Genomic DNA, 18,448 nt, shown 5'->3' with positions numbered 1-18,448 from the left:
GAGACTTTGCAAAGAGAATGGAGCATTTAAGTAAAATCAACTGTAAAGATGTGTTAAAATACTTAGAACTATTTTCTCTACCATGTATCACATTAACAGGAGATACAGTAATGGTGCATTAAATACCTCATTCTTATTGGAATACAGTGGAATGCTGCACTCTTTAGAGAGAACAGATTTATAATTAAGAGTCCTGGCAAAAAAATACTGCTAGCAACTGGTTCTCATGCTGGGTGCATATAGTGTGGAACAGCTTCCTTAAAGATATAAGACATGTGGGAAGGTGGGCACATTGAGACAATAACAATACTTCTTGCCTAATCTTTATCTCATCCTCCTAGAGTTTTGCCGAGGAGGATAGAATGACAGCATCTGAACTTTTCTACCTTCAGAATAAAGATCCAATTGGTGGACAACACCATCTCCCAACTGTTCTGAAGAGTTATATGTAATGTGAAAAACACAAAGCATGCAATTCAAAAACTCCTCTATACAAAATTAACTGTCATCAATAAAATTAACTTCCAGGTTAGAAACTTCTAATTAACATAAATCATGGACTTGAAAGAAGACTGCATCAGTTGTTCTAGCACAGTATTTAATCAGGATATTTGTACATTGCCAAAGATGACAGGAGTTCTGATTGCCTACTCATGAAAATGTTTGGTCACTACTAAAATTACTTTCTAGTTTGGACTTTGGAGTGCAGAGTCTATAGTTTAAATTTGCAGTGATGAAGATCTTTTGGCGTTTCATAGCCAGTTGCCTTGTTATAACTACTAATGTGGTGGTCAACACTGTTCTATGGATGAGTAAATTAGTTATATACTCATCGTAACTATGCATTTGTGTTGTTCATTTTCATTCTTCCTCTACGAATGGGTCTTGGATCCGAATCTCAAGCTCCTCCCTAACACATAGTGCCCCTTACCCACTACAATGTCTCAGATCGTGTTTGCTGCTGCTAAGTATGCCTTAAGGCACAAGTAACCCTAAGAACAATAAGAAAAGGTACAGGTACAGAACAGGAGCTCAAATTGGAAACAGTGGTTTGAATGCACCTCATCGAGTCACTTCCAAAGGATAAGAACAGAGGGAAGGAAGGAAGGTGGGAAGTTGAGAAAGAATGAAAATGGACAACACAGATGCATAGTTATGGTGAGTACATAACTAACATCCAATGTTGTCATTTTCATTCATTCCTCAACGAATGGGACAGAGTCCCCAGCTACAATAATCTTGGGTGGCCCTCATGAAAGGATATTCCCGAGAACCAAAAGCAGCCCTGTTCCTGGAGATGATATCCAACTTGTAATGAGAAATAAAAGTATGAGAACTGGACAAAGTGGCTGCAGCACAAATATCATCAATGGAAGCTCTGGCCCAAAAAGCCGATGATGTAGCTATGGATCTAGCTGAATGAGCTTTTGGAGATTTACAATCTCTTATCCAGTTGGCTAAGGTAATTTTGGATATTGGTAATTGTTTCTGTCATAGGAAACAAACAGTTGATCATTTTTTCTAAAGTCTTTTGTTCTATGGAGGTACAAATGAAGTTGTCTAAGTACATCTAAAAGATGGAGAATGTATTCTCCCTTATTGCCAAATTTTGGAAGAAGACTAACAATTTGATAAATTGATTTATATTTGACTCTAAGACAAGTTTTGGCAAAAGGAAATGGTTTGTATGTAAAGTCACTCTGTCTTTGTGAAAAATCAAACAAGGTGGTTTTGAAGTGAGAGCGCCTGGAGTTCAGAAAATCAGCTCACATGTGTAATAGCAACAAGAAAAGTTGTTTTCCAAGAGAGGAATTTTAGATCGGACTTAGCCAAAAGCTCAAAAGGGGAGATAATTAAAGTCTGTAATAGAACATTAAGATCCCAAGGTGGAGTAGGATCCTTTATCGGAGGTCTAAGCAGCAATGTACACTTAAGGAATGTCTTACATATTTAAGAAGAGGTTATTGGGAAACTATCATGTCCTATGTGGTAATTAGAGATGGCAGCAAGATGAACTTATCTTGAAAAAATTCATGCAAGAAATTCTAACACAACAGGAATTGGAGTGGTAAAAGGATCCAACTTTCTCTCTTCTGCCCAATAGGAAAATCTCTTCCATTTACTCTTACAAATTTTTCTTATAGAAGGTTTATGGGATGAAAATAACATTTGGCGAACTGTAGAAGAAAGTCTGAACTGTCTAGCCATCATTGGAATTGGAGAAACCATGTGGTCAATTTGAGGCCTTGGATGTCTGGATGAATCATCCCTGATGGATGTGATAGTAGATCTGGACTGAGGTCCAGTGTCCAAGGTAGACATAGGAGATCAGACCATAGAAATGGGAACCACATGTGCCATGGCCAGAAAGGCGCAATGAGGATTACCTTCCTCTTCAACTGTTGTGCTTTCTGGAGAAATTTGGGTATTAAGGGAAGTGGAGGATAAGCGTACAGGAGACAAGAGGGCCAAGCATGGACTAGAGCAAGTCTTGGTGACTCCCCTTGAAGGGGAACTGGGGCAAAGAACCTGACGCACTTGTTGAAGGGAAAGGCAAAAGGGTTGCAGCAAGGTTCAGTACCCCCCCCCCCGGATGAAAAGTCATTTTCATCACTGCATGATTGACAGACCACTCATGCAGCATCAGGATGGTCCTGATGAGCTTGTCAGCTAAAACGTTGGATTTCCATTTATGTGCTTTGCTACAAGAAAGCAGCTGGAAGAGATCAACCACTGCCAGACTCTCATTGCTTCTTGGAAAAAGATGGTAAGATCTGGTTGCTGCTGTTTGATGATGTACCAAACCTCTGACATATTGTCTGTCTGGATAGCAACTGTTCCTAGAGGGAGAGAGTGCTGAAAAGCCTACAACTGTAATAGGACAGCTCATCTCTGAAACGTTTATATGCAAATTGGTCTTCTGGGGACCACGTCTTGAACAGTCCATCCCAAGAAATGTTCCCCTCACCCCAACTGGGAGGCATCCATGGTCAAAGTGGCCTTTGGGGGAGGAAGGCTAAAGAGACATCCCTGACCAAGCTCGTTGGACTGCATCCACCAAAGTAGAGAATCCTTGCAGGGTCGGAAAAATTTTATAGGATGTTTCAAAGGGTGCCGAAGCATCGACTATTAAACTTGCCAGGGTCCACTGAAAAAGTCTCATGTGAAGGAGAGTTGTAGGTAACAGGGTGATCGCTGCAGCCATCGAACCTAAGGCTTGAAGAATCAACCTCATTAGAGGAGAGGGATACTCTGCAATGTGTGTGACATACAATCTTAGGGTATGAACTCTGCTTTGGGGTAAAAGCACGAACTGACTGACTGTGTTCAGTCAAGCTCCTATAAACTCCAAGACTTGAACAGGTTGAAGATGGTACCTGGAAAGATTGATTGTGATCCCTAGGAATGGACACAAGTAGAATAAGTAATCCCTGGCCTTTTCTAAGGGATGCTTGGTTGGTGTCGAAAGCAGGTACTCGACTAAATAAGGGAACACTCTAAATCTGTACAGTCCGAGATGAACTGCCACCACTGCCATGCATTTTGTGAACACACTGGGGACTGTGTTGAGACCAAAGGTCAGGGCTCTGAACTGGTAATGATGGGCTCCCAGACAAAATTGCAGATATCTTCAACAGTGCCTGTTTATTTTTGATGTGATAGTACAAATCTCGAAGATCTATAGAGCACATCCAGTCGTCTTTCTGTAGAAGAGGCAGAATGGACTGACCTATGACCATCTGGAACTTAGAGTTCTTCATAAACTGATTTAGTTGACCAAGATCCAGAATAGGTCTCAGGTCCCCTGTTTTCTTTGACACTGAAAAAGAACCCTGAGTAACTTCCGAATCCTGATTGATCTGGTGGGACTTCTTGGATGGCTCATTTTTCTAGCAGCTTTTGAATTTGTAAAGCGGGCAACTCCCTCTGACTGGGTGGAAAATCAGGGAGACGTCTCTTTAGTGAAGGACTTTGTGAAAAGGGAATGAAATATCCTCTGGATATCATCCTTTGCACCCAAGAATCTTTTGTGACGGCTGTCCACACGTTTAGGTGCAAGGATAAGTGCCCCCTGACTGCATCCAAAAAAGAACAACTGGACAACCTTTCAGGAGCACTGAAAGGGCCTGTCCAAGAAAGTGTCTCAAGACCCTTGGTACTGCAGACCCCCTCTTCCGCAAGGATGGTGCTTCCATTGGTATTTCCTCCTCTGCCTTTGGTTGAAAAATCTCCACATGAGTCTTGAGAAGGTCCTCAAGATTTTCGGAATCACATTTTCTTACCACCACACTGATTCCTGGAAAAAGATCTCTGATGGGTAGAGAAATGGATTCTAACAGACAAGGTCTTTCCATCTTGCTCATAGTGGAAAAGTGAATCTTTAACAATGGGCCCAAACAGGGAAGATCCATCAAAGGGAGCACTGATGAATGAGGATTTAAAGGGCTCCGCAAAAATCACGCAATCTCATCCAGGCATGTCTCCTAATGGCTACCAGTGAACCAGCCGCCTGTGAGGAGCCTTCAGCTGCATGAGAAATTAACCTTATGTACGCACTCTATATACACTGTAGGGTGGCCAGGTGGATGGAATAAGTTCTCTCTTCCTCTGCTGCCATGGACCCAGGAGGTAGGCTTAGAAAGTTCCTTTCTCAAGTCCCTCTGTAATCTAGTAAAGTGTGCCAGGTAGTTAAACAATTGAAAGGCAAAGGTCACTGAAGCATAAACGTGCTTTCCATATGTGTCCATTGCATTAGCCTCTGTTAGGAGGATGGACAGCAGAACTCTGCTTTGCTAGTTCCTTTTTGGTGGCTGCTGCAACAACCATAGCATCTACAGCAGGGGGAATTCCCTTACTCCAAAACTGCCCATCTTTAGGGGATCGAAGGATCTTGTCTGGTCGACAGGGGATAGGCACTACGGTGTCCTGTTTCTTCCAAGTCCAGCGTGAGACAAGGTCTATAAAGGTCATCCACCGTGGGGGGGGGGTAACCCAAGGCATAGATAGGCCAGACCCAAAGGCTTCTAGGAACACCAACTCCTCTTGGGAAGGGCTTTGGGAGAACCAACCATTATTTTGGCACAGGATCTTCAAAATGTCCCTGATGGTGACATCCTCTGGTGGTGACCTTGGGGACCCTTCCCCTCATCAAAAATTAGTGTCTTCAGTCAAAGATTCCTAAGGGGAATTTAAGTGCCTCCTCTTACACAATCTCTTCCAAGGAACTTCTTCAATGGGATGCTCTGAAGAGGTATCAGAAGAAATGGGAAGTTCCTGAATAGGAACTGCCTGGAAGCTCTTATGGTCTGGCTGCCCCTGTGGAGTAAGATGACTAGGCTTACAGCTCAAATCCAATGGAAGACTGGGGACAGGATCAGAGGATGTGAGAGCTGAAAAAGCCTAGAGATAAAAAAAAGCCTTCTCCACTACCACAAATGTAGAGTGACCAGGAGAAGTAGGAACCAACCTCAAAGGAGCAGAAGCTGTCAGCTCAGTTGATTCTCCACCCCACATGGATCTCCTCTCTGAGGAGGGAGTTGGACCTAAGCTGTCCAGTGCCAATGCTCCAAGGGGAAGCGATGGCTCTGAAAACCTCAAAGTTTAAGTCAACCTCTAGACCCAGCTCCAACACGTCAGCTCAAAGACTCATCCTGTTCAGTGGGGATCAGCACTGAATGGGTCAGAGAGATAGCTAGAGTCGAAGAAGGTAGTAACCTTGGATCAGACACTTCGACTCTTGGCATTCGCTAATCTGACGGCACTGAAGCTACAGATCGGATCAGAGGAGGAGTTATAATCGGGTGCAAAGAAGGTTGAAGGCTCACACATCCAATGAGCGATGGAGCTGGTAGAACCCCCATCTGGATCTGTGCTCTAAGGAATTTCCTCATCATCTTGTCCACATCTGCCTTGAAAGACTTTGGGAGGACCTGATCGAGGTGGAGGTAGAGGGAGGTTGAGATGACTTTCTAGGAGTCTCCTGTAAAAAGGGAGATCTGAACCTAGAAAACACCAGCTCCGGAGAAAATGGGGACTCCAGATCTGAGGAGGTTTAGATGCCATGACTGTTGGACCTAAGGATGTCAGGTTTTACCTTTAGGAGGTGGCTCTGTGATTGGAGCAGATCTTGGAGTCGGTGCAGGAGAGCACTTCCTATGTTCCCTGGGCTCCAAAGACTACTGACTTTTGGAGGGTGGTTTGAGCCCCTGAAGTTGAAGGTGTGGAAGAAGAAGAAGCAGGCAAAAGGCCCTCCAGGACCAACTTATTACATCACTGATGGCCTTCGAGTTAAATCCAGCACCGATTTCACAAGGCACTTCTAAATGGGAAGGGTCTAAACAATAAACACACTCCCTCTGGACATTAAAATTCAGTATATTATGCCCATACGAAGTGATAGAGAACAAGTTTACCAACAATGGTAACAAAGATTACCTTAGAAGGCAAAGAAAGGCCAATACAAACTATGGTAAAAAGAAATACCTTTAAGAGGTAGACAAAATGATTAGAAAAGCTACCAGAAGAAGAGAGAGGAAGGGTTATCTAAAAAAGTGACATACTGAAAAAAAAAAAAAAAGCATCTTTAAAGAACAATTTAAACATTGATACTGATGCCAAGGAGGGTCCTCCAAAGAAGACAAACTGGCAAGGTCAAGCAATGAGTTCTAATGGGTGAATAGAAAAGGACTGAACTGAATAAATAGGATAAACAAGCATCGAAAGCAAGCTCATTTGTAATGAGGTAGAATATTCCATTTGGCAATAAACTGCAAACAACTTAATTTCAACAAATAAGACTTTTCTGATTGTAGGGATTTTGACTTAATTTGACAATATCAGCTACCTAATAAGAACGTGTATCCCTGTTACATGTAGCCTATGAAGGAAGGTTTACAAAACCCTAGACTGTTTTTACAGAATCAGATCTTCCCTGTGGGGAAAGCACAGGAATCAAACTGCAGCCTCTAACAGAAAGAAGAGCTATGGCTGTTTTGTTTAGTGAGTGACCAGTAGGAGCACCGTAACCATTTCTCAGTAAAAGAAAGCCTAAAGAAAATTCCATTCTCTCTTACAGCTTCTTTAAAGAACTCCAATGAGCTTAACAAGAATGTGAGCAAAACAAAAAAAATGATCTTACAAGATATTAGAAACCTCCTGTAAGGATGGGAATGGAGTGAAGTACAGAAAGGCCGTCCAGTGGCTTGATTAAAGATCAAGTAAATCTGTCCAGCTTAACACTACAAACCTTTCCAAGAGAGTGAGCATACGATGTTATAGTAATCAAGGTAGAGGTTTCCATCACATCTACAGCAACAAAAAAGAATCAACTACAGAAAGCAGTCCAGCACAGTGAATAAGGTGCAGGGATCTGAAAATGGAGACTTAAACTAGAATTCAATCAGCTCCTACTAGCATACTTTGTGACCAGAAAACAGTCCCTCAGCTTTCTTGTACTCTCTTAATCACCCAGGTCAAAGGAACTCAAGTGATCCAGCAGATTGCACTTCACAGTTACCAAAATAGTTAAACTTAACCCAGCAACATGGCTATCTAAAAACAGTAGGCAAATAAAGGTGCTTGAAGACGAGGCCTAGAAAGCAAGGCACACCAACAAATCCCATGAAAAAAATTCTACTACAGACAGATAAGAAATAAAACCAAACAAAATACAAGGGTTGACAAAAACCTACACTACTACAACTACATAATCCTAAAAAAGTCTGGTCATTGGTCCAAAATCTATGAAATCCAGGCTAAAGTCAGTAACCCCCCCCCCCCCCCAGAACACACTTCATAAACAGTTGCTAATAACTTTAACAAATGCTTTCTTCAAGCTGTAGCCTCACTTAAAGTCAACCTCATATCAAACAAAACCACCCCCCACCAACAAACCCCCATCGAAGCTCACTTCTCACTCAAAACTCTCCATACCTCCACCATAAAGCTAAAAACTACAAGATCTGCTGCAAACAACTTTCCTCCTGAATTCCTAAAAAACTGCAGCTAAAGCTCTGTTATATCCAATACCTATACTAATAAAACAGATCCGTTCTAGAATCTCATGTCCCAAGCCATTTGGAAGAAGGCATACATACTTCCTCCTCATAAAGGAGGATCCTCTGCTGACTACTCTTAACTTCAGACCAATAGCCAGCCTGTCACCATTATTTAAAATATTAGAAGAGTATCCATTCCCAATTACTTCAAAACCTTGCCACACAACATGGTTTTCATCCCAAACATAGCACCACTACCTCCCTACTTCACTTTGCTGATACCACTGATAAAAACAGAAATACTGGAAACCTAGTATTGTCCTTGTCCAAATCATTTGACACAATCTCTCACCATAAACTATCACTAAAACTCTCCCCCTTGGGTGTCTCTTCCACTTCCCTTTCCTGGTTTAAAAGCTACCCAACAGATAGATTCCAAGAGTCAAATGACAGCAACAATACTCAGCATTTCTACCCTTTACTGTAGAAGTATCAAAAGGTTCCATACTTGGACCCTTCCAGTTTAACATATTTATAAATGATCTACACACTGCTTCCAAGCATGTCACTATTGTATAATATGTAGATGACTCCACATTCAGCCTGTAACCTACAAAAACTTCAAGAAATGACTCAATATTGCTTTATGTCCATAGAATCCTGGCTAGACAACTCACAATTCTTCCTTAACCTCCAAAAAAAACAAAATTACTATTTTTCATCCCAAAAACATTCTCCTGAAGCAAAACTCTTGTCAAAATCACTTCATTAAATGACACCCTGATTGAGCAAGTCCCTAACGCCAAACTCTTAGGCGTCACAATGACAACAACTTGAAATTTGAACTACACTTCCAAACTGTTATTTAAAAAAAAAACACCAAAAGCTTTGCCTCTTGTACAGAACAAAACCAAACCTAACAGACAGAACTGGAGAAACCACAGCTAAAGCCTACCTCCTACCTACCCCCTGCTGTATGCCTCCCAAACATTCACACAAACAAACCTGGAACAATGCTACAATAAAATAGCTCACTTTGCTGCAAATTGCCCCTTCAGAACTCATTACTGTTTTGCCCTTAAACAACTAAACTGGACCGAACTCCATCACCTCCACTACAGTCAGCTACTACTAGCTCATACGCTGATATACTAGCCTTATAAGCATCCATCACTAAAACACGTGCTTCAGCTTTGACATAATACCCTAAGTATCCAGCACTAAAAGGAATGCTACAACACCATCACCCAACCAAAGCTTTTCATTCTAAAAGACAAACTCCTCCTGTCCATCACTAAAGCCCAAAAACGCATTTGGAGCCCTCCTTATACTGAAACTCTGCAGCCACCTTCTGGAATGCCCTCCCACATACTCTCAGGCTTCTTGAGAACAGATAGTCATTCAAAGCACATCTAAGAAAACTCTTCTCAACATCCTGGTCTGTAGTTGTACATCTCCAGGATAAGTACAATAGCTTTGTGGCTTCCTCCTCCTGTACTGTACCCCTGCTCCCTCTATTCCGTTACAGACTATCACTCTGTCTTCACCCACCCCCACCTTCTACTTATGTCTCTCAACTCTTTTACCACTAGTTTCATTTATATATCATAATTAAATCAACCTTTTGCTTTCTACCCTTTGTAAATAAGTCAGTATACCATGTAATGTGAACTCTATCTACAGCAGTGTTACTTATACTAATTGTAGATATACAGTTAAGACAACTTTTTAGTTTATGTATAGTTATCTATTCTGACATGGTAAAATTTATTTTAATTGCATTCTACCAGAAATTATTGATATTGTATAAGATTCTGTTTGTACTGCATGTACTGGAGCTTTTTTCACCAGGTCACCACTGAGAAGGGGCCTTCATGTCTGTCCAGACTTCCCTGGTCAACAAATGTAAAATAATTAAACAATAAATAAAATGTCAAAAGTAAACACTGAACAACATAAACAACTGTGGCAACATTTTTAAAACTAATAACCTACAAGACCAGAACAAAACAAAGGTCATAAACAGCCAAAATCAACTACCAAAACAACGTCTTATAGGTTCATAGGTGTGTACTAGGTTAATGGCCCTGGAGCCTTTACAAGCCTAACCCATAGGATTACCCCTGGCATTGTGCCACACAACCTTAGTTCTTAGTGCCTCTGTCGAGTAGAGCAACTGGAGTGATCCCTGGGGTGAATATTCTATTTCCCATCCACTCAAGATTTCTCTTGAAGAGGGCCAGTGAGGTGCTCTGCTTGACATGTATGGGAAGTCTTTTCCATAGTATGGACAGTCTCTGGGTTATGAACCTGTCCCTCCAGCATGTTCTGTTGATTGTGGTAATGAGGTTGAGGTCTCTGGAGCGTGTGGTGCAGAGGGATTGGGACTTTTTTAGATGTAATATTTCTAACAGAGCTGGGTCAGACATGGCTTTGTAAGTCAAGCAGATATCGCCTCTAAGTAGGCAATATGAGAAAGAGAATAGTTGGAGTTTTTTGAGTCTGTCCATACAGGACAAAGTGTTTAAGGCCTAGGATCCTCCTTGTGAGGTACTTTTGTGGCCTCTCCAGTTGTTGCAGGTGTCAAGTGAGGTACATGCCAAATGGGGCATTGTACTCGACGATTGGCCTAATGAGGGAAGAGTAGAGGGAAACAATTACCTCTTTCTTCCTGGATGCAAAACCCTTAGTAATGAGATGTGCCACATAGAAGGCCTTTCTGACCACAGTGGCAACATGGTGGTCAAAAGAGAGGTTGCTGTCAACCTGTGTCCCCAGATCTCTTATAATGCCTTCTGTGTTCAGTGGACTACCATCAATGTGGTAATTCAAGGGAACTGGGTTTTTCCTAAAGGGGATGAAGACACATTTTTTGGGATTGAGCTTAAGGCCATGGTTCTGACACCAGTCATTGGTCTCATTGAGGCCTTTCTGCAGGATGTCAACATCACTTGGGGAGTTAATAGTAGCTCCCAACTTGCAATCATCTGCAAACTTTGTCAGCCAGAGTTCCTTCGTGTTGGCCTGGACTTCAGAGAAGTAGATACCAAACAGGAGGGGACCCAGGACCAAACCCTGTGTGACTCCACTCGTGACTGGTCAGCAGTCTGACTTGGAGTCAGCTACTTTCACACTGTGGGTTCTGTGAGCCAGTTTGCAACCCACCTAGTGATATAGGGGTTGATGCCTAGCTTAGTAAGTTTTTCTATGATTCCTGAGTGGGGAATGGTATCAAAGGCCTTGGCCAGAACAAGGTAGGCAGTATGAACTACCTTACCTTCAACCACAGCTCTGGTGACTGACTCAAAGTCATCGACCAAGTTGAGCAGGCATGATCTACCCTTCACAAAACCAAACTGTGTAGGATCCAGAGTTTGGAGATTCCCTATATCCTTGTTTATTAGGTCCATGATGATGTATTCTACAGCTTTGCATATCAGACTCGTCAGGCTAATGGGGCGATAGTTCCCGGGGTCTGTAGTCGCTCCTCCTTTGTGGAGAGGTATGACTGTAGCAGTGCACCATTCGGTAAGGACAAAGCCTGAGGTGAGGCTATGATTGAACAGGGCACACAGGTGAGGTGCCAGTTCACTCTGTAGTTTATGTAGAACACAGCTAGGGATACTGTCAGCTCCCATAGAAGCTGTATTATTGGCCTTGGACAGTGTTGTTTTAACCTGTGCAGCAGTAATACTGTGTGCCTGGCAATCTACTGGTATTGTGATTGGTCCTTTGGGGGGATTAAAGTTATCACTGAATCTGTCCGCCAGTATATTTGCAATATCTGTTGGCTCGGTATAGGAGGTACCATTGTGCAGTAGCTCAGAGCAAATCTGGGTTTTGCCATGAAAATTCTTTACATAGCTATAGAAGGCCTTGTGGTTGTCTTTACTATCTGCTGAAATTCTGTTTTCATAGCTAGCTTTAGAGGATTTGATGAGGGATCTCAACTTTTTGTTGAGGCTGACAAAGGAGTTTTTCCAGTCTTGGGACTTCACCTTATTCCGCATCAGTTTCCTCCTTCTGTTGTAGAGTTTGCTTATGGCAGGGGACCACCAGTCTGGCTTCCTTTTTTTTTTTGAGGAGAGCATCATAGTTCTATTGGGTACGGAGAGATCCATGCATTTGTGTACGTGTGCATACAGTGCACTGGTGTATGATTTGGCAGTCATGCAACTATTCTCCATTTGCATGGGTACCGTGAAGTTAGCCACCTCTGTTTTTTAGGAGCCCAAAGTTAACTTTGGAGAAGTTTTTCATGGTGGTTACCTTTGTTGGGGGGTTGGAGGGATGGGGATTTCCAAGGTGATTAGCTTGTGATCGGATCTAACCAGGGAGGAGTCAACTATTGGTGTAGAGCAACGGTCGCCCATGTTAGTAATGACCAGGTCAAGGATGTTGCTACCTCTAGTGAGGGTAAGAATGAGTTGGTCCAGGGCATTGGAATTAATGAATTCCACAAAGCGTTGGGCAAGTGTATTGGTACATGAGTAGTTTTCCCAGTTACTGGAGGAGTAGTTGAAGTCGCCCAGTATGAGAGTGTTAGGTTGGACCCTAATATTCTCCAGGGTGCTTAGGAATGTGGAGTGTTAATCCTGGGACATGGTCGGCGAGCTATAGCAGGTTACGACCTGAATCGCTGTCTTACCCAATGTTAGCTGCACCTGAAGTATCTCAGATGCATTATGTTGGGCTACCAGTCTGGAGGTGTGCGCATCCTTTATGAATATGGAAACACCACCGCCTTTGGAGCTTCGGTCCAAGTTCTGGGGTTGAAAGGTGTGGAATGAGCTGTAGCCTGGTTGTGCTTTTTTTCAGCAAATGATAGCTGAATAGGTCACAGAGCCTCTCAATTCTTGCATAAGAACGATTAATGAACCAAAAATAGTTTGCAGCATCAGCATTTAGAAGTTTTAGTTTCAAAAACGTAGCTTTAAAGGACAACATTTACTAACTAATGCTGACACATGTCCAAGTATTTTTTTGTAACGAGTTACCAAGCATGCAGATATCCTAAGAATAAGGAGACCCCAGTTCTCTGAATACTGATCATTCTGCACTATAATCATAAAATACAATAAAACATGCTTCAATTCCTGCACTATGAGAAAAAAAACGCAAACCTGACATTGAGTCAGAACTTGATGTATGAGAACATGCATTATGCAAAGCAATCACACACTGTTTTTGACTACTCAATTACAAATGCAGCTTGAGCTTTGTATGCAATATGTAGGCAGCTGGAATTAAAAAAAAAAGACTGAGCTGTGTTTTCCAGTCCTGCAAACAAGACAAAAATATGCTGAAATGTTCACTTATGTGGAGCTCCTCAAAAAGATGGGGGAGGGTAAGCAGGTGCCAACAGCAGGCTTTCATAGAAATGATGAGCAAAGAGAAGAAAAATAACAGCGTGCAGTCCAAATATGGAGAACCTTGTGTTCACTTTTGTTTAAATGTGCAGAAAATGTAACAGATTTCAACAGCAAAGGGTTGTGTACACATCACAGTAAGGGTGTAGCCAGCTATACTTTTTGTACTCTATTTTATTTATTTATTTTATTTTACATTACCTCTCAAACACATTGTGGCTCACTACAGCCAAAGTTAAGTTGACAACTGTAAAATACTGCCGACGATGTAAAGCTGTACGTAACTGGCTTACAGACAAGAATGTTGTTGTTTTTCTTTCAGCTTTTCCCGGTTAGGGGTCGCCACAGCAGAACTCCAGTCCGCTAATGATTGGCAGTAGATTTTTACAGTGCCGAGGTGCCAGCTCGAAGCCCAACCTTCAACGAAGGCACACCCATTTACGCATGTCTTTCGAACACTACTCGACCGAGGGGAAGACATGCAGACTCCACACAGAAGGTGGTCCAGCCGGGAATCGAACAGGAGAACCTATTGCTGTGAGGCGACAACGCTACCGCTGAATGTTCATCTTAAAACACCCAGAGAACAACAGATGAAATAATAACAACCATGATATACATGTGACATGTGTAGAAAAGGCAACTTTTGGAAACATTCATACATTTCTTAAAAGTTAAGTTGAGGTGGGATAGGGTAACTGTATGAAATTATGAATATAAAACATAACTTTCTGGCTAGAATCCTGCATCACATCTACATCAAAGTTCCTCTGAAATGACGAGCTACTTAGGCATTAAGTTCTCAAGCAGTACTTGCCAACACTGCTTTTCCCAACAGTAAGATGGACTTGCTCTTAAAAAGGACACTGAATCTTAGTGTACCTTCAGTGCCACCTACTGGTGTCATGGAAAGACTACATCAACCCAAAAAATAAAAAGTGGGCATGCTACGCACTTACCAGAGTTTCTTTTTCTGTTCCTCTGTGCAACATCCAGTATACAGCCTCCATCTCTAACCTTACTGCTGTGCAAAAAATTAACTGTTTCAATAAGCACACAGCACTTGTCACTAAAGCAGGCACTACTCTTGCAAGTTGACACTGGTGGCTTATTCCAAAATGCTGCTCTTAGCCTACAGCAAGACTTGTGCAAGAAGCAGTACATTAGTCTGACTTTCCTTAGAGCAGAAAGCAAAGCAAACATGATCAAGTGCTCTGATATTTGTGGATCTGGGGTCATTTCTGAAGCAGGTCATTTATATTGGAACATGTCTTCATTGAAAAGCTGGACTGGCACCAGTTAGCTTACAAAACATTTGCAACTGTACAATTATTCTCATCAGGAATAAGGAAACAGTCTTTGCACCATCACTATACTCACACTGGTGAAACACATCCTACAGATTACCTATATTTTGATGAATGATGTGATATTTTGCACCAAGTAGAGCAGAATTCCAATGAGATATTTAAGGTCACTTTCTATTATACCAAAGCCTTTCCATTGAAAAATGACAGAGTCGGAGTCTGCTTCATGCAATAAGCAGCATGCTTACTAAAATCAGTAAAAGCACTTTAAATCCCTGGTTAAAAAGAATAACACAGAAAATGACAGACAAATCCTTACCAAGAGGAGCCTCTGGGGTAATGCCCATGCTCTGCAGCAGAGCTTCGGCTTCTCTTCGTTTCTTTTCTAAATCAGTTTCTTCTTGTACTGGAGCAACATCCTTTTTTCCATCAGCCTAGAATTGAGTGAGGGAAAAATTTAGACTGATGTGCTCCATGCAACAGAGAAGTAAATTACTAGATAATTTTTTCCTCCTACTGAAACTTATACAATGCACAACATCTTAGCTCAGACTGTAATTACTCATTTTTAACAGTGTACAATATAACTGGTGCAAATACTAAAATGCAATATGAAAGAAAAAACTCATGGCAAAACAGTGAGAACAGAAACTGTTTTAAGATTTCAGCTTAACATTAACTGGACTGATTTAGCTGTAACTCCACCGTTTGTCAATTCCACCCATATTACACACTACCACAAGCTTAGCTTTAGCATGTTTGTATACAAAAACGTTATGCAGCATGGTACAATGTTTGATAAATGGGTGATGCATCACAGAATATAAAATCAAGGCTCAAACTCTGGGGAGTATCCAGTTTGGGGCCAATAACAGTGGCATCTTTGATGCTTGTCTGTGTTGCTGCCCTACAGGCATGATCTTCAGAATGGAAAGGAGTAATTTACCGCTGAGTGAGAAGTATTTTGGATAAACATCCACATTTTCAAAATCAGAGATCTTGGTTCTCTCCTGGAAAAGAAAGCCTTTCCTCAGCAGGTAATAGGGAGCAGCTAACTCAAGTGGAGGAGTTTAAATATCCTGAGGGTCTTGTTCATAACTAAAGGAGACTGGGAGCCAGTAGTGGATAGGTGTAGCCACAGTAGCAGCACTACAGAGTATGGTGGTGAAGAAGGATATTAGTCTTAGGATGAAGCTTATAAATTACTGGTCACTCTATCATCCCCTCTTTTATCTTTGGTCATAAGGTTTAAGAATTTACTTATTTACCCATTATTTATTTAACATTTACTTACCAGCAAAGTCTGACCGGGAGAGAGCCCATTTTCAGCGGAGGCCCAGGAAGAAACTCTCCAGGCGTATATCTTTGGAATGTGGGAGGAATCCGAAGCACCCAGAGGAAACCCATGCGAACACAAGGACGACATGCCAAAAATAGAACCAGAGAACCTCTTGCTGTGAGGCAACAACACTAACCACTGCATCACTGTGCCTGTTATTCTGGCTAGTTTCTAAATGATATGAAATAGCCTATGACGTGGTTATAAAGCACTGGCAGCGATGACTACCTTTTGACAGTGCACGGTCAATCAGTCTTAGGAGTCTCATTAGTGACAATTTGGCAGGAAGCAGGTGGGAAGCATGCTGAACCAGACGTAAATCAAACAACATGGATCTATCATTATTCTAAGTATAAAACTTTTCTATCTAACATTGTCTATTTTCATGCAATTCAACTATGGGACAGATTCCCAGGCATATAGTCCTGGGTGATATCAAGGAAGGACATTCTTAAGAATGGTAGCACTTAAGGATGAATGGGATCTTGAGTGCTCATCTAGCTTACAATGAGAGACAAATGTATGAACTGTTTACCAAGTAGCAGCTGCAAAGATATTATCAATAGGAAGTTTGTTAGCAAAGGCTGTAGATGTGTCCACAGCCGTTGTTGAATGACCTTTAGGCTTAGACTATAAGGATAAACCCATTTTATTTTTTTATTTTATTTTATTTATTTTACATTTGTTGACCGGGATAGTCCGACTGGATACATGTCTATTTTCAGCGGAGGCCCGGGGAGAAAAGCTCCAACAGAGTTACAATGACAAATAGTTACAAAAATAGAGTTTAAGATGAACAAAAATGAAGAAGAAAGAAAAAAAAGCAATTTACATACTATTATAAAACTACCATGCTCTATCAAATGCAGAATACTACAGTTCATTATACTATACATTAATAACATGCTAGCAAAGTCGTTAGGACAAATTATAGCTTAGAGTTTGGCTAACATACATTGTTCTTTTGGGATTAGATATCCCCTCGCTAGGTTGTTCTTTTTGGGTTTGGATAATACTAAGAACTAGTATGGGCTTGGTTTACGGCAAAGAGCTAGTCTGGGTTTGTGCAAGGACAAAGCCAATGTGACTTATAGTGGAGTTTTAGACTCTTTTTGAATTGAACTAGTGAAGTTATAAGCATGAGGTTGTTGGGGAGGGAGTTCCATATTTTTCCAATGGTATTGGCAAACAGTGCGTCACCACCTAGGTTGTAAGATTTAGTTGTTTGGACAAGGAGTCTATTTGCTGAGCGAAGGCAACTTAGATTAGTGTAAGGAGTTATTACATTTTTTAGAGCAGGGGTGTTCTCAGGTCGTTTAAGGGTTTTAAATGCCTCTATGAGTTGGTACTGCTGGAGAAGAATTGGGAGTTCTATCCAGCCAAGTTTTTTCAGGTTAATACAATGGTGTGTTCTGAAGGGCAAGCCAGTTACAAATCTGGCAATATGATTATAACAAGATGAGAGTTTGTTTAGGTCGGATTTGTTAAGGTTAGTAAGCACAGGAGAGGCATATAGTAGGGTAGAGAGAAGGTGTGAGCGGGCTGTGGCTGCCCTGGCATTCGGGGTAAGGAAGGCTTTTATTCTATATAGGGTCCCAAGTTTCTTGTTGACTGACTTAATGGTTTGGTTGATATGCATATCAAATCTGAGTTTATTGTCAATGTTTACTCCTAGTAGCTTTGCATAGGTGTCAGGGGAGATAATGGTCCCATTATTGGATTGTATAGTAAAGTGTTCGGTAGGTGATTTATTAGTTGGGTAGAAGAGAAGTAGTTTGGTTTTATTTGGATTTAAGATCAGGTGATGGTTGGCGAGCCAGTTTTCAACTGTTGTAAAACTGTGCTGGGTTGTAGTTAGTAAGTTTTCTAGAGAGGCATTGGAACATATTAGAGTTGAGTCATCTGCATACTGAATACAGGTGGCTTCAGGGATGACTGTTTGGAGGTCATTTATAAAGACTGAAAAGAGAAGAGGTCCTAATATGGAGCCTTGAGGAACTCCTATGGTATTTGGTAGCATGCAAGAGAGCTTGTTCTGCCACAGTACTGCTTGTTGTCTGCCAGTGAGGTAGGCTTGAAACCAGTCAAGAGCTGGATTATCTAGATGCAGGGTTTCCAGAGTGTGGAGAAGTAGCTGGTGGTTTACCATGTGGAAGGCTTTCGACAGGTCCAGGAAGAGTGCAGAGGATATTTTTTTGTTATTCCGGTTAAGGTTTATTTTTTCGGTAAAAGAGAGGAGGGCAGTGGTTGTACTGTGATGGGGTCTAAATCCATGTTGAGAGTCTGTTAGTAGTGTGTTCTGGGTGAGATAGAACATTAGTTGGTTGTGCACATACTTTTCCATAATTTTGGCAAGTGGTGATAGTATGGTTATTGGTCTGTAGTTTGATAGTTCTGTGGATGTACCACCTGTATGGAGTGGTATAACGTAGGATA

General features: G+C 41.6%; 1 protein-coding gene across 4 annotated transcripts in view; it reads right to left on the bottom strand.

Annotated features, from left to right (window-relative positions):
• Window positions 1-18,448, bottom strand: part of DYNC1I2 (dynein cytoplasmic 1 intermediate chain 2) — a 1,851,236-nt gene that overhangs the window by 1,656,495 nt on the left and 176,293 nt on the right. For all 4 annotated transcript variants that reach the window (XM_044075529.1, XM_044075531.1, XM_044075530.1 and 1 more), the window contains exon 3: window positions 14,993-15,107. In XM_044075529.1, coding sequence (XP_043931464.1) covers window positions 14,993-15,107 — 115 coding nt within the window. The remainder of the gene's footprint in view (window positions 1-14,992; window positions 15,108-18,448) is intronic.

The sequence above is a fragment of the Protopterus annectens genome, chromosome 6.part1 (assembly GCF_019279795.1).
Source record: "Protopterus annectens isolate FY-2018-M chromosome 6.part1, PAN1.0, whole genome shotgun sequence".
NCBI lineage: Eukaryota > Metazoa > Chordata > Ceratodontiformes > Protopteridae > Protopterus > Protopterus annectens.
This window is presented reverse-complemented; position numbering and strand designations above follow the sequence as displayed.